Source organism: Propithecus coquereli, unplaced genomic scaffold (genome assembly GCF_000956105.1).
Source record: "Propithecus coquereli isolate 6110/MARCELLA unplaced genomic scaffold, Pcoq_1.0 Scaffold13, whole genome shotgun sequence".
Classification (NCBI taxonomy): Eukaryota; Metazoa; Chordata; class Mammalia; order Primates; family Indriidae; genus Propithecus; species Propithecus coquereli.
The window spans coordinates 11,503,567-11,521,095 of NW_012137191.1; the positions used below are offsets into that span (position 1 = coordinate 11,503,567).

The 17,529-nt window shown below is 37.0% G+C and overlaps 1 protein-coding gene across 1 annotated transcript in view; it reads right to left on the reverse strand.

The window, feature by feature from the left end:
* BOD1L1 (biorientation of chromosomes in cell division 1-like 1) overlaps positions 1 to 17,529 on the reverse strand; it is a 54,320-nt gene that overhangs the window by 35,027 nt on the left and 1,764 nt on the right. The window contains exons 2-8 of the mRNA XM_012638442.1: positions 12,355 to 12,479; positions 7,896 to 8,086; positions 6,787 to 7,398; positions 6,101 to 6,250; positions 3,429 to 3,595; positions 1,779 to 1,890; positions 1,216 to 1,354 (exon numbers count right to left, since the gene is read on the reverse strand). Of these exons, the coding sequence (XP_012493896.1) occupies positions 1,216 to 1,354; positions 1,779 to 1,890; positions 3,429 to 3,595; positions 6,101 to 6,250; positions 6,787 to 7,398; positions 7,896 to 8,086; positions 12,355 to 12,479 (1,496 nt within the window). The remainder of the gene's footprint in view (positions 1 to 1,215; positions 1,355 to 1,778; positions 1,891 to 3,428; positions 3,596 to 6,100; positions 6,251 to 6,786; positions 7,399 to 7,895; positions 8,087 to 12,354; positions 12,480 to 17,529) is intronic.

Here is a 17,529-nt window from a genome sequence, read left to right on the forward strand (position 1 = left end):
GATGTTAACAGCTGCATACTATATCTTTGTATGACTGGATCTACACTTGATTCAAACATTTTCATACTGTGAAACATTTAGGTTTCCCATATCTGGCATGAACTCCTCTTGGCACTAAAGGAGAGCAGCTGAAACAAAATTCCTGATTTGTTGCTTGAAGACGAATATTTTATGGGCTATAATTACATTTTGAAATTACTATCTTTTGAGTAAAGAGAGCACTCTTATTTATTCAGATCAATAGGAATAAGACCTAAAAAGAAATGGGAGAGCTGACTTCTCTGAGTTCTACAAACTATTGATTCAGTTATCTTGAAGTCCGTGAAAAATTCACATAATTGCAACTTGATCTAACAGCAAAATTGTAGCCCATGGCCCACATAACTTCACAGCCACTTAATGCGGTATTAACAAGGAATCTGGCTCAGATTCTGGGTTGAGGGGAGAAGCATGGAATGGAAAAAGATTGCATGGAAAGACTGGAGAATGGACACAATCATTGTCAATAAGTGTTTATTGAATGCCTAGAACAAGAATACTTCCAGAGTACTCCTAGAGGGTCCATACACTCTCTGAAACTCTAGAGATTATTGTGTATTTATGCATCTACTTTTTCTGGGAAGAGGGTCTAAATATCCCATCAGATTATCAAAAAGATCTGGGACCCCCCAAAAGAACATACATTGCTTAGAAATGTTAGATATTAACATAATGAATTTTGATATTAAAAATGAAACCCACTGAGTGCAGTGGCTCATGTCTGTAATCCTAGCACTCTGAGAGGCCAAGATGGGAGGACTGCTTGAGCTCAGAAGTTTGAGACCAGCCTGAACAAGAGTGAGACCCAATGTTTACTAAAAATAGAAAACATTAGCCGAGCATGGTGGCACATGCCTATAGTTCCAGCTACCTGGGAGGCTGAGGCAGGACGATTGTTTGAACCCAAGAGTTTGAGGTTGTAGTGAGCTACGATGAAGCCACTGCACTCTACCTGGGGCGACAGAGCAAGATTCTCTCGAAATAAAGGAAAGGGAAAGAGAAAGGGAAGGGGAAGGGGAAAGGAAAAGGGGAAGGGGAAGGGGAAGGGACCCTAAGGTTCTTCATAAACATGTAGTAACATACATGTTCAAGGTATAAATCTTCACTGCCATGCTTCCTTCTGAAAGTAACCCAGGAGAGTGTTATAATGAGAACATGAGCAGATAAAATATGTACCTTGAATCTTTTTTTCTTTTTTTGCTCAAGGCTACTTTTTTCTCTAAAACTTTCCGTTCTTTAAGGACTTCTTTAATTCTTGGGGTTTTAGGTTCCAAACTCTTTATTGATGATTCTTCTAAGTCCACACTACTTTTGCCTAGGAAAGAAACAATCAATAAAATGTATTTCAGAAAAGAATTTTTGTTCAATGCAATATTCTAGAAAAATGCTTGACACTTTAGTTAAAATAGCATAGATTAATTCCATGTCATATTACCAGCAAGGCTTGATTACTCACATGTTAAAAATCCATTTTCCAGCGATAATTCATTTAACCATTACTGGAAAATAAACTGTTAGCAAATGAGCTGCATAAGCTGGTACCTGACAAAATAGTTAATTTAGATTTATCAATAAAATAAAAAAGAAAAATTACTAAACAAATGAGATTAACACATAAGGAAATCTTATTTGAGAATAGATCATTTTATTTTATATTCATATCTCAGAATATAAGAATATCTAGAAAATAATGAAATATATATGATAATTTAAATATTAAAAGTTAACATCTCCTATACCCTGACTCTTGGCTTTTGAAGACTTTGTCTTTTCTGCCTTCTGTTTTCGTTTTTCTTCAAGTTTCTCTCTATTAATTTGCCTTCTTAAAAGCCTCTCTTCTTTTTCTTTAGCCTGAAATCACAAAATATACTCTGTCAGATTATCAGTCAAAAGCAAAAACACTCTGAAAAATAATACATAAAACAAACTCTTGGTTTGCCCTTCAGATGTTCTTACGAATCAATGGGCTCTGCAAAAGTGCATATACACTATATATATTATACACACATATCTGTATGCATGTATTTATGTATATATGTATGTGTGTTTCAATTTGGAAGCTACCAGAATAAAAGAGACAGATGTGAAAATTTTGCATTACTTTTTCAGAATGCCATTAGTTTAAAGGATGGGCGAGGTAATATTTTGGGAAAAAGTGGTTAAATAAACTGGTTGTTTCAATTAAAAAGACAGCTATGAAAATATCTATGAACATCAAGTATATATAGTTAGGTCTCCAAAACTTTTCAATTATTCTTAAACGAAAAAGTTGAAATGCAGATTTAAGTGATAAGCTAGCCCCTACAACAAATTTGACTTGCTGATTATATTCTTGGGACCCAAGCTTTGGACTTGGGACTTTCTGCTGTTGTATTTTAAACCAGGGAGAATGAATAATAGCTATGCTACTCCCAGTACACTGTTCTGGCCCAGCAAGAGCTCAAAGTCCAAGCGCCAAAAAATCCTAAGCAGATGCATAACCCCTAACCAAGTAACCTTTTCAAGAGACAAGTCTGGAAGGAGGGCAGACCAGTATTAGCATTTTGGTGTAGTTCCTTCAAATCATTTTTCTATGTAATAATATTTCCTGATTCTGGAATATATATAACTTTTCAGATTTTAATGTATCTGAAATTGTAAGCCATCTTAAAACTGGTGTATACATATAATGAGGTAGTGATTTTCTCTAAAAAGCTGTTATTAATTCAATGGTGCATGTTATAATTGGAAGCATTTTCAAATCCAGGCAACATGTGAACTGCATTTCTCTCTCAATACGATGTTAACAGCTGCATACTATATCTTTGTATGACTGGATCTACACTTGATTCAAACATTTTCATACTGTGAAACATTTAGGTTGTTATCAGTTTTTCACTACTACAGGCTGAGCATCCCTAATCTGAAAATTCAAAATGCTCCAAAATCTACAACTTTTGAGCACCACAAGTGGAGAATTCCACACTTGACCTCATGTGACAGGTGGCAGTCCAAACACAGTCAAAACTTTGTTTCATGCACAAAATGATTAAAAACATTGTATAAAATAACCTTCAGGCTACGTGTATAAGGTGTACATGAAACATAAATGAATTTCAGGCTTAGATTTGGGTCCCATTCCCAAGACATCTCATTATGTATATGCAAATATTTCAAAATACAAAACGCTTCTGGTCCCAAGCATTTCAGATAAGAGACACTCCCGTATTAGTAATGATGACACAAATACCTCTGGTCACGTGTTTATCTACCTAGTTAAATGACAGGATTCCTAAAGGCAGAGCCTGTCTCTCTCTGTTTCATATGCATACCAACACCTTGCACACAGACTATCCAAGTTTGTCAACCTGATGAAGTAGGCTAAAAATAACAGATCAAATTGGACTTACAATAGACTGTCGCCGTTGTTCTACAGTAAGTTCATCATCAGAATCACTGTAGTACTTTGAGTAAAGATATGGTTTGTGAACATAAGCATGTCGTACACTTTTTGCTTTTCCTTCACTAGAATCACTTGTTTGAGTTTTTGTTTTATTCTGTTTGTTCTTCTCTTCATCTGGAAGAAAGTTAATAGAAAGAGGAGTGCTCCTGTGCATTAGTAATAAAATCAACATTATTCTGTACAAGTAGCAAAAGCTGTATCAATGTAGTTTATGTTTATTTGTAGGTCCAAAAGGGGAAATATCAATATGTGAAAATTATGGAAACTGACGTTTTTAAAAGCTAGATCCATATCTTAATTTATTTCTTAACAATCAGTATCTCATACATAAAGGATGAATACAAAGAAAAATAAGATATTATAGTTTATATTTATGTTGTTAAAAGAAAAACTTCAGACAAATTATATTTAATAGAGTTTACTTGAGCAAAATAATTCATGAGTCAGGCATCACTCTGAACCAGGAGAGGTTCAGAGAGCTCTGATTTAGCAGTGTGAATAGCAGTCTTGTATAAGCTGAACATGAAAGCAAAGTAAATAAATATTTGGATTGGCTACAGCTAGGTATTTGCCTTATTTGGGAATGATCTGATGGAAAGTCTCTAGTTAGAGGTTAATAGGTGGTTTCTGATTGGCTATAGCTTAAACTTTGTTTTACTATTTACACTCACTTCAATTTGATTATGTAAGAATTCTAGGCACTGGAGCTATCTCAGCCTAAGGCCTCCAATTGCCCCCCACCTCACTCCATGTTCTCCTGACAAATAGCTAATTCTTATTTGTTTGCCAATGGACTTGATATGAATGCTCTACCACTGTTAAGTTGAACAAATTCACTTGATGCTGTACTTTCAAATAAACTTGAGATTTTAATGACTACCACTAAGTTTATCATTTATGGAAGAGGCAGGAATCAATAACTGGTCTACAGCAAGTATACACTGAAACTCGTCTACATTAGGAAGGTAATTTGTTTCCCTTTGACACAGTAAGAAATAAACAAAGTTTTCATTTCCTACCACTTAGTACTCTTAAAATAGCATCTTCTTACTTTATAAAATATATTCCTGTCTAGGAAAAAACTTTAGAAGACCCAAAAAGCATCAAGAATTAGAATTAGAGTAGAGAAAGTGGAGTGTTCACAGAATAAGGAGCATTCTTCCTACACAGGTAATATAAAATTGACCTCATGAGGACAGATATGACAACTAGGAAGTGTTGCTATTGCTTTTTTAGGTAGGTAATTTAGTTTTTCATGAAAATGAAGAAAAGAATAAAAGATGTGAGTGACTGAGAAGTACATCTAAAGAGGTTAAAAGCTTCTACTTTTTCTCCTCTATGGTTTTCTACCTAGGTATCCTATTCGAAAGCTAGTGGCAAATTTACAAGATGCTATCTTCAGGCAATAGCAAATAAAATTCAATATTTCTAATTTTTTTTTTAAAAAGGTATAAACAAAATTTAGTCATGTGGTAAAGAGCAGCATAAGATATTGGTTAGAAGCAGACTCAGGTTTGAAATCTGCATTGGTATTCACTAGCTACATGACTTTGCATAAGACACACCTCTCTGTGACTTTGTTTCCTCACCTGCACCTACCTCCTGGGGTTGTTCGGTGGGCTACAAGAGTTATTACATAGAAAGTCCTTAGCATATTGCCTGGAACACCATCAAGTGTTTAGGAAGGGTTAGCTGAAAAGCAAACTATTTCATAAAGAATTCGGCCTTACCCAGAAGAGGTCTGGCCTTTGCCCTTAACTTCCCGGAGCGCATCTCTAAGCCTTTAGAATGCCATGCTTGACTGGAGTGTTTTTGTTTGCCTAGGGATCTTGAGTCAAGCTAAATAGTCTAACAATGTGATTTAGGGTAGGGGCTTTGGGTCATGTAGTATCAGCTCTTCAGAGGGGCTAGAGACTGAGATCAGCCACATGGTCGGTCAACTCTGACTACATGCTGGAGCCCCAGTGAGAACTCTGGACACAAAGGCTCTGGTTAAGTTCCCTGGTTGGCAATACCCTGTGTGTGTTGTCAGACATCAACACTGAGGAAGTAACGCTGTCCATGAATTCAGGTGGAAGAAAAATTGGAACCTCCCTGTTTGGAATGTTCCTGGACTCTGCCCTATGGACCTCTTCCCTTGGCTGATTTTAACATGAGTTCCTCAACTATAATAAACTGTAACTGTCATAACTGTGAATAAACCAGCTTGCAGTGAGTTCTGTGAGTCCTTCTGGTGAATTATCAAATTTAAGGGTGGTCTTGGGGACCCCTGAACTTGTAACTGGTGCTGTGAGGGCAGTGTTATGGTCTATGCTTCCCCAAATATCACACACACACACAAACAAAAAAAAATCTTCATATACATTATCTCATCTAAATCTTATAATAATCCTAGGTGATGAAGTTAAGAGATGAAAAACCAAGGGCTGTTAAAATTTAGTAACTTACCAAGACTTGCTCAGACAAACTTGGAGCTGGGACTCAGAAACAAATCTTCCAACGACAAAGTCCCATGTTCTTGCTACTATACCACAATTGTCTTTCAGGATATAACCATCAGAATATACAAATAATACTCAATGGAAAGCTTCAGAGGCATTATTAAGTAAAACGCTTTACCGTCTGATGTAATCTCTCCTTCTTCCATGCTATCAGACATTACAACTTCCTCCTCGGTATCTTCTTCAAAAGATGAAAGGTCACTAGTATGGACAGAACTAACTGTGATGTCTGTAAGTCCATCCACATCAGAATCTATCAAAGAGAAATCTTTTCAAGAAGAAAATAAAACACAGAAAATAATCATCTTATTACAAGAACATACTCAGAGCTCAATTACTAAATTACATTTAAAATTTTCTGCTTTAAACACATGTCAAAGAAAGTCAACTATCAAATAAGGCAAAGTTGTTTCCAGAAAATACAAAGGCAAACTAGTATCCTGTAAAAATAACTGAGCTATTAATTTACAATGTAAATGATATAACCAGAAATAAATTTTAAGTAAATGAAATATTTATTACCCAATATTTTAAATATTAGGATATACAACTATGAATTAAGGTGCTTGGAATAATATATGTGAATAAATTACAAGATAAATTACAAATTTCAGTTTCTCTGTTAATTTACTCTGTGAATAGATACATTATACAGAAAATAAACATACAAATTAAAGTTTTCAGTGTTTTGAAATACAAATATCAAATAAATTTACTAAAATTTGGAAGCAAATTTGATACCCGCCCTAAATAGACACTTTTTGTTCTTTAAACTATTGTAGATTTTTGCAAGTTTTTATATACCTTCTTTTGTACCTTCAACAGTTTTAGCTTTATTACTATTCTTTTCTGAAGGAAGTTTTGAACTCTCGACTTCTTTTTCCTTTGCTTGTTTTTCAAAAACTTTTTGTATATCTTCACTCCGTTTTGAGTGATCAAATTTCTTTTCGGTCTTTTCCTTCTTCTCCTTCTTTCTTTCTCCTTTATCATTGCTGTCTGGCTTCTTTTCACCTTTGTCTGCTGATTTAATTTTTTGGTCACTGGTTTCTTGTTGAACATCCTTATTTAGCAGAATTAAGTTATTAGTCTCTTTTGTGTGATTTTTAATTTCTTCAACTGGACAAGAGAGATCACTAAATTCTTCAGACTTTGGGGCTATTTCCAGTCCTTCCCCTCCAGAGTCAGCTGTAGATTTTTCTTTATCAGCCACATCCTCTGAAGTTCTTTCTTTGTCAGTACTAGTGTCAGTACTTGGCTGAGATGGGAGTTTTTTTGATACTCTTTCACTGGTCTTGGCATTTGATGTTTCTGTTGAAGCCCTAGCAGCATTAGCTTCTTGGTTAAGAGAAGTGATGGTTTCCAAGATTGACATGGCATCATTGGCTACATTAGCACTGGGCCCAGGAGCAGGAACACCTTAGAGGGAAAGGTAAGTTTTAGAATAATCTTATGTAGAAGGCAAACACCTCTGCTGAATCAATACTACATGGCACTGTCATCTTTTTATGATGCATATGCTGTGCAGACCATTTGTATTCTTTTAGACTTTCAGGTACCAGTGCTAGTACATACCATATTCTGAATTCTCTGCCTCTCTAATATACTCTCTTAGGAAGGGCATCATGAAAATCTGGGGAAAGGCTAATTCCCAGAAAAAGACTATATTCTCTAATTATTATAGCTACTCCCACTATTATGACACACACACACATCCCATTACTAAAATATATATTATTTTTACTAATCTAGAAAAAGAAATATGCCACTTGAGAAATTTGGGTGATATTTAAAATAAATACAATTTCATTAGAGTAGCCAAATAGAGAAATGTTTTAAAGAACTAAATATCCCTAACTTGATACTCAGTTCAAGAAGAAAAGCAATGGAACTAACCAAGAATAAAAGCAAAGCACCTTGTATAACGATGGAAGAGTCTGGTTTCTCATCATCAGGAGCTGTGCTGCCACTTGCTTCCTCTTTGTGATTTAGTGTAGCCAAAAACTCATGCACAGCCTTCTCCACCTGAGGTCTAAACGTGTGGTTGATCTTTGGATCCACAACCTGAGAAATAATTCGGTCAATACCAGACTCCAACATTCCTGATCTGAAACACAGGATAATTTACAGAAAAGTGAAAAATAATTTTGTATTATTTACATTAATTACTTTTAAATAAAACCACATCTGCTATATATGTGTTCAACCTTAAATTGTTCCATCCATTCATCTGGATATACAGAAAGAATAGGCAGTAAGTTTCATGCTATAGTGGCATCTAGATATACCATATTACAAAAAAAAGTCTGTAAACTTTTCCACCACTGTGTCACTGGTGGAAATACTCAAACAGACAAACCAAAACACCCTTACAACTAGACACAGTACACTATCTAAACTCCAGGTGTATAGGTGATACTTATCTCATCCCTACTCAGCCCATGGCATGTAAGAATATGATCACTAAAGCTGAGTTCTGAGTATAAAATAGATCTATGGACTCTGCAATCTTTCTTTTTTTTACACAGAAAAACGTAAGCCTTTTGTAAGCATCGGTGTCTCCAGGAAAACTGAAGAACACACATAAAGTATAATTTCATCAAATTAAAAACAAAAGAAAGAAAACTTTAGTAAGACAAAAATAAAACAAGACTTCTGGCTTTCTTTTTATTATCTTCCCGCTATAAAAACTGATGATTTATTCATTCAACAATTATGTTATGAGTATCTTCCACCTAACAGGCACCGTACTGGCCACTGACAAGCTACAAATCAGACTTGGTTCCTGTTCCGCTTGGGGAGGTAGACAAAATTATTTATTTATTTATTTATTTTTTTAGAGAGACCCTTGCTTTGTTACCCAGTCTATAGTGCAGTGGCATTGTCATAGCTCAATGCAGCCTCCAGCCCCTGGGCTCAAGTGATCCTCCTGCCTCAGACTCCTGAGTAGCGGGGACTATAGGCACACACCACCACCTGGCTAATTTTTTTCAGAGATGGGGTCTCATTATGTTGCCCAGGCTGGTCTTGGACTCCTGGCCTCAAGTGATCCTCCCTCTTCAGTCTCCCAAAGTGCTGGGATTATAGGCACGAGCCGGCCTGACACAAATAACTAACCTATGAGATGACAGGCACTAGAATACGCCATGAACTGTAGGAAAGGAGAGGATTAAGAAATTATTAGATATATACAACATAATTTAGGAATGGTTCACAAAGGAGAAGACATTTGAGCTGAGTCTTGATGTCTGCAGAAGGTAAGGGGCAGAAAGGTACTCCAGGTTAAAGAAATATTACATATAAGAGACAGAGGAGTGATGAGGACAATATCTGAAATGTGCTTTTGCACAAAGGTGTCTGAATAAAATATGAGAACATGAATGTATTTTCAGAATACACTTAAGCTTTCTTTCCTCTTATAAAAGAATTGGAGGAGCTGAAGTTCCCAGGATAGTGCTAGAAGACTCATGTGCTAGTCATTTCCAGTTTCTGGGCATCAGTCTCTATCAAATGAGTGAGGAGGCATATCTCGTTATACTTTACAAGGACTATTTTTTAGTGTAACTCTGTCTGGAGTGGAGGATGGATTAGATTTTCATTTCTGAGCCACCTTGTCACCTTGTGAAACTATAATTCTACTTATGTGGGCCATAGAGAAAAATGAGCCAACTCAGTCCAAAGTAGGTTACCTGCTTTTCAGAGTTCTAAGATTAAAAAAATGCAAATCCTAAAAACATTCTTACAGATGTAAGAATGGATGTAAGAGATGTCTTTAAAATGTAATTGGTAGAAAAGAAATAAGGAAAAGCAATCTTAAAAATGTCTTGACTTAAGGCATAAGTACAAAGGTATAAAATGAAAAAATAATCCCCCGATTATTGCTTCAGTCCCTTTCTCTGTTTGCCTATGTTCTAGCCTCATCTGGCAAAATGAAACCCTTCTACCTTAGTCTTCTCTCACAGGGAGGTTAGCTCTGGTCTTAAGTAAAAATGGAGTCCAATGTCAATGATCACACTGTACTTAGTGGCCATAGGTGCCTCACCAAAGTTGGAAGAAGCCACAGCCCAAGGATCAAGGGCAAAGCCAAAATGCCAGTAGCTGGCATTTTTATGGTTAAAATTACTTCCTTGCCTTGCTTTTAAATTCTGTTTAGTTAAGATCATTATTCAGAGCTATCCAGAATTTTCAGATTCTGTTGTACAAATGAATGCTTAAGTAGAATAAAATTTTCCCTCCTACTGAGTCAGCAGATTAGCTATTAAGTTGAATCATCTGAAATTACTGATATTTAGCAGATAGCTCAACCTAACTGAGTCAACTGAGTATTTCTCAAAGTCTATCTATGAAAAACCGCTTGAAATTATATTTTTTTAATAGGGGTTAGTCCATCCCTATACCATCAGTTTAAACACAACTAATAAATCCCTTTCTTTAAGGAAGCTTTAAGTGTCATTATTAGTAACACAGAACTACTAATGGTACTTAAGTGAAAATAGTTCATTTAAAAACAAATAATATAACTAGAAGAAAATTTACAAATGTCTCAGGAAGAGCAATGTCTAAATTATCCAAGAGAAGATAGCTGTTTTCCCTCTTTTAAAATGTCTCTAGAATAACGGATTCTTCATTACTCACAGGTAGATTGCTCCAGTATTTAGTCACTGACATAGTCACAAGAACCTCTTACAACTCACCAACACGATTTTGTGATTTTGTGATAACAATGTATTATATTGGTACAACAAGAATTTAAAGTACCTAATTTTCTCACACGCAAGATTGAGTTTAATTCCTTTAAATAAAAGAACAGAATAAATAACTGCTCCCTTACCTTATAGATTTTGTATGCTAATAAACTAAATGGAATTCCAGGAAGTCTGCCTTCCATTTGAGTCTCTCAATAGATAAAGAATGCAATACTCCCCAAAAGATGCTTTTAAGGCAATGCATTCATTGTAAACAGAGAGGGGGTGGCTATGCAAATTGTAGAATGAATGCGCTAAGTGATCGGTAGAACACAGTATAAATACATTGGTGGGGGCAGAGTGGCACTGGCAGTAAGCCTGCCTCCACTCCCCCACCTTCCAGTACTACATTATTCTCGTTATTGTCCTCCTGAAGGCCCTCGCAGAAATGAGTAACCCTCCCAGCCTGTCACCCAACAGACCTCTTCTGTCTCTACTTTTTCTGAAAATAGCTTAGACCTTTCCCCAACAGGTGTTACTATGCTGCCCTCTAATGGTATCTTTTGATTTCAACTGGACTCTTGTTTAGCTTCCTCACACATCCTTTAAAATGTAGACAACAAAGCTATTGTTAATTTCCCTCTTGTCTTATGCACAAGAAGAGCCTGTCTGGGCCCTCAGGCTCCTGGTTTCTAGGATTACCAGTGGCTAAATGGGTCTGTCTTTTAGTCAGGGTGTGAATTTTTATTTGTGGGATTTTCTGTTGGTTGAAACTGTCACAGTAGATAGGCAGCAAGGTTCCTATGGGACAAAAGGAAATTAAGGTGGCAGGTATAAAATAAATTTAACTGTGTAAAAGCCACATTTTATCTCAAAGATGTACCTGACCATAAATATTTGTCAAGTCAGGGAAACCAGATGTTCTTTAAATAACTTAGTCACTCCTTTGGGATGAGTGTGTGAAGCAAGGCTAGAAGGTCTTCTTGTCTTGGCAAATATTTATATTCAAGAACAAGTAGAAGACTTTTTTTTTTTTGAGTAAATATGATTTTTTTAGATATCTCTAAACATTCCAGCTCTTCTCATTCTTTTTATCTTATGTTTACTCAAAATGGCTCTGATGGGTCCACTTTTTTATTTTTTTATTCATCATCACTAAATAGCAGAGTTAAAAGTCATAGTAAAATACAATTAAAAGAGGGAGGAGAAACATATTAGAAGGTATAAGACATGGACTCAAATCAAGGGAAAATATTTTCATTTCAGTGATCTTTAATGTCCTTATTTGTAAAACAAGAATAATAAAGCCTGTTCTTTTAGGGTCAAGAAAACAGTTCTAAATACCACTGTATAGGAGATCTTATGGAATTTATCATCAATTAATATTATATCTAGTTTTTTTTTCCTCTCTTTCTTTCTTTTTTTTTAAGTCATGTTGTTATTTCCTCCCTTCAAATATTTCCAAAGGTCCACGGGAAAAATCAGACTGGCAAAATTCGGCGGGGGGAATATGATGTGATTAGATCATGTTACAAAATTATACTGTATCACATAAGACTAGCCACATCAAACCTGATAAAACTGCCAACATCATTACGTTGAACAAACTTCCATGTAATGTCTCTGCTTTCAGGCAAAGTAGGTTGTGACATTTTCAAACCTGCTTAGGAATACTTTTTCTAAGACTTACTTGAGAACTTGTTGTCTAATATTATTTCTTAGCTGGTTTTTATTGAGATGGGGACTCCAAGTGTGAGTTGCCAAGTGGTTTGCAACAAAGTTGTCAACACGCTGCCTCAGGTTCTGATAGGCAGGCTAGAGAGAAAAAAACCAAACATAAATGTTAAAAAGCTTCAATGTTATACAATATCAATATTGACAGTCACAGGAATGTAACTTTGTGTTACCATTTCTTAGACCACAGTATTAATGTATTAATGTGGCAACAAAGTATTTTCATAGTTTATGACAATCAGCTTTAGAATAACTTATACTCATAAAATACTGCTTATTTTGTCCAGGACCAGGTGTTTGGAAATATGAGGAATAGAAAATAAAACACAAATAAATGTTATTGTTAGATAGTTTAAAGAAAAGGAGAGAATCTGACACTGAAAATGTTGCATTTGAGCTGGAAAAATCAGTTTCAAAGTTTCAAAATGTATCTGGGAATGGGAATGGCCAGCTTTGCAGATACAGCCAACAATACAAGCAAAGAGCAAGTAGATGAGAAAACTTGAGGTCAGGAGCATTTGGAGAATCCCCAAGTTCGTAGTCCAATTTGGTTGGAGAAGAAAATATAAAGAAGCAGACAAATGAAGTTGAAGACAGGTGCTGGAAGGTTTTGGGCACCTGTACAAGAAGTTTAGAATGATGGGGTAGAGAATGGGAACCTGGCAGACATGGTGGCTCCCACCTATAATCCTGCACTTTGGGAAGACAAGGTGGGAGGGACACTTGAGGTCAGGAGTTCAAGAATGGGAAACCACTGCATATGTGAGCAGAGTGATATGACAACTGAATTTTCTGATGATTAATTATCCTACAGTGAAAGAGCAAACAGACATAAAATACACTTAGGAAAGTATGCAATAACTAAAGTGAAGGTCTACACTGGGGTGGCAGCAATGAGTTGAAAGGCATTGACCCGAGAGAAATTATTGATGGACCACCACTTGAACTAAGCATTAAAACTGACCTAGGTCAGTGGTTCTCAACCAAGAGTGAACCCCTCCCCCCACCCAGCCCCGGGGATATCTGGCACTGTCTGGAGACATTTTTGGTTGTTACAACTGAGAGAAGTGCTACTGGCATCTAGTGGGTAGAGAGTACAGACACAGATGCTGCTGAACATCCCACAAGGCATAGGACAGCCTCCCCACGTTCCTCCCCACCGCTCCCCCTCCCCCCGGCAGCAAAGAACTATCCATCCCTAGCTATCCACAGTGATGAGGCTCAGAACCCTTGACAGAGGAACAGGGAAAAGGGACACATACTATGTCATTGCTCCTTAAAAGGACACTGCCTGGAAGGAATGTACTGTGCGTCCATTTACTCAGGACTGCACTCTATTCCTAGAGGCTGTCCCCTACCCCTCGTGATCTTTCTATCCCTCTTTTATACAGTTTTTAATGTAGATTAAGTTGAGTGTCCCTGTAAGATTTTAAGCAAAACCGTATAGCCTCACCTTCTGCCATTTGTCCCCCTTTACCTTCCAAGTTTATACTCCAGTGATAAACTCTCGTGTCTTTTATAGTCTGCGCCTACCTTTCCCTCTACTTGTCCCTCCGGCAAACTTCTCACCCTCAGAGCTCACCCTAATCTGTGAAGTCATCCTGACACCTAAGGTAGGCTTATGGGGCCCTTTGTCCATGTTCCTACTGTCTTCTACACATACTACCATTCAAGCAATTCTGGCACTGCACTGTATTTTGGGAAGGGGGGATATTTATTTCCCCACAGAAGTGTGAGTCTGTTTCTTCCTTAACCTTTGTTTTTACAAAGCCTATCATACTGCTTGGCACTGGCAGATAAGCAATTAAAGAATAGTTGTCAGATGACCGGGTAACTGTCTCTAACACAGAATGGTAAAAGCTGTATCCCTGTGCGATGCCCTTTCATCATTTCCAATTTTCAGACTTTTGCTGATACCTATTTTCTATCCTACAAAGAAGTCTCATGAATATTTGTCACGTTCCTCGCCATTTATCTAAAATCAATGTGAACTAAAACTAATTTTTCCTCCCTAATGATTTTAAAGCATAATTTTTCTTTCCAGTAATCCCATATCTAACATTAGGCTCAAACATCACAATGCATTCAGTATTCTAGTCTAGTTGTCCCACAACAAATTCAGATTTGAACTATGCAACAGGCAGTTTTCTTTGTTTCCAAATTCTTCTTTCAGTAAAAAGTGACTAGAGAAACACTGAAAATTCATTGTGAAATATTCTTTTAGGAACATATATATATCACACATACTTTCTTCCTTTTCCAGTGGTTTGGTCAAGTGCCTTGGAGTCATCCTTGACCCATCCCTTTCTTTTCTAACCCACATCTGTCTGCACTAGCATCAAAATGCACCCCAAATCTGACCACTTCTCACTACCTTTATTGCTCTTACTCTGGTTCAAGGCATTCTCATCTCCTGTTCAGATTATAGCAACTGACCTCCCTGCTTTTACCCTTGCCCTCCCAAAGTCTATTTTCCAACAGAACAGTTAGAGTAAATCTTCTAAAATCAGGTCACCCATATATATAATTTATTGTCCAAATCAGATCACAACTGAGCATGAAAAGGGGACACTATTCATAATTATGCATGGTAAAAAAAATAATAATTATACATGGTCAACCCATCTAAAATGGAAATCAGATTATGTCCTTTGTTGTTTTGTTTTTTTTTTTTTTTTTTTTTTTTTTGCTCAAAACCTGCCAATGGCTTCTGAGCTTGAGTAAAAGTCAAACTCTTCCAATGGCTCCCAAGGCCTGCCACATCTGGGAAGGCAGAGGGGGGCACTCTGATAGCACCTCCTTTCATGTTCCCTTCAGCAGGCTCTGCCTCAGGTCTTTTGCACTTGCTATGCTCTCTTCTTGGAATGTTCAGGCCCCAAATAGCTGCAGCTGGCTGCACAGCTCCCTCAGTTCCTTCATGGATGGCTCAAGTATCATCCTTTTGAAACCTTCTCTGAACAACTTACTTGAAACCAAACAGTAAGCCTTTCCACCCCTCATGTTGCTTTATTTTTTTCCATAAAACCTATGAAACAATATTTGTTGTCTTTGCCTGCTAGGATGTAAGCTTCATAACAGTGGGACTTGGGTTCACTGCTATATCCCTGGCACCTAAAAAAAACTGCCTGGTACGTATGAGTTGCCCAGTGAATGTCTGTTGAGTGATTAAACTGATCAGGAGCCATTTATAACTGAGCAAGTAAGTGTCCCCAAATCACCTTTTATTACTTGGGAAGAGAGATACCATATTTGTTAAGTTGGTGAGCTCCATGTTTGGGATAGAATGATGGGCCTCTTCATATTCCCTCCTCATACTCCCCAGTGGTTAATCAGTGCAAAGGAGTCGGAATGGCTTTGTGATCACCGGGCTTGCTCTAGAGATCTAGGAATTTGTGGTCTACCATGGAGGAGGCTTGGCAGTAGGTGGATCTGTGGGCAGCCCCAGGTTCTACTTCTTTGGGTGGGAAAGGCTGATTTGGTCTGCTATAGTCATATCTTTCTCTTAGCTGAGGATCATCAATAACCCCAGGATAGTTTGGGGGATTCTATGGTCTTCAGGAGTAGCAGCAGAGTTTGTTACTTCTCATCCTGGTTGAAACACACTAAGCTGGATGACGGTTTTGCTCTTGAAGAGTACCTGGTAGGTATCAAATGTCTTGATTCTTAAATATGTATGTGACTGACATAATCCAGTCACTGCTACTACCCTATATGAAACAGGTAAGACTTTTTAACAGGAAGCAGGTCAGTCTTGGAGGTTCAAGTATCAAAGCACCCAAACCATAAGTGGCAGATGAAACCCAGGGACATTAAAGTGATGCTCCTTTGCATGAATAGGGAATCTTATTTCTACTTGGCCCATTCATTACATTGATATGAATGTTAAGTTCCTATGAAGAAAATTTTGGCTTTTATATACATATATTTTTTAATAATAAAATGGAGTGTAAAATGCTACACAATAAGAAAAAATATTTTAAATTAAATTAAAATCTACATAATTGCTAATTAAAGGAGAAGCTGGAACATAACCTGTAACATAACCAGAAGAAGGTACAGAGGTGGTAGGGGTGTGGAGGGGATAGAGATAGATATCATGGGAGAGTTTGAGTGAGCAGCCATACCCAGGTGTTCTCTTCTGTCTAGGAAGAGGATGTCATTTCAGTTCTCCTTTTCTCTAGCCTCAGGCATTAAAACAGGGTATCTTATTCTGTGGTCCCTGAACTCCCTGAAATTATATATAGTATTAGGTAGAGCCATAAGAAATTGTCTATAGTCAACCATTTTGAACTAATACAAACAGCATCTTAACATGTATATACGCATTTTTCTTGGGAAAAGGTCCTAGCCTTCATTAGATTGTCAAAGCCACTGTGCTTCCCTCATTCTCCCCAAAAAAGGTTTTAATACTCCACTTTGAGGGGGTCTAGCAGGAATATTACAACACAGAACAATAACATTCAGTGGGGATGAGATGAAGAAAAAGTTGAACCTTAGATATTGCAGTCCCCCAATCAGTATATTAAAATTTTCAATTTGCATACACAATGATAACACACAGATTCATGGATTTCTGAGAACGGCAAAGTGAAATCTCTACTTATTGGATACAAATAACCAGCTTATTTGGGTAACATTTACCTGGCCATGTCAAATCTTTTCCCATTAAATAACAGTAATAAAAAAGGGTAACAAGTCATTATTTTTAAAAAAGGTGGCTGTGCAGATTGCCTAAAACAAAGTAAGAAAAGTAATATTAATACTTCCTACATAGAGGAACACTCCCAGAACACTCCCAAGAAAATTGAATTCTCTGTGGTGCAAAAAATCCAGGACCTGAAAAAGAAAACTCGACATAGCGGGCCCAGTATCAGAATCCTTATAATGGAAGATGTTCCCAGATTTTCAGGAGGGTGTCCCCAGAGGAGACAGGGGAACTGTATGCAGTTCACCTCAAAGCCTGGGAGGAATCTGTGGATGCTGCAAACACCCTTTTCTTAAAGATATAAGGCTCCTAAGAACAGCCACATATAGAAAACAGACCCTCACTCCATCAAAACTCCAATCCAATAGATTCACCCAGATCTAAGCCAAAAACAAAAACAGAACAAACAGAAAAGCCAATTAATTT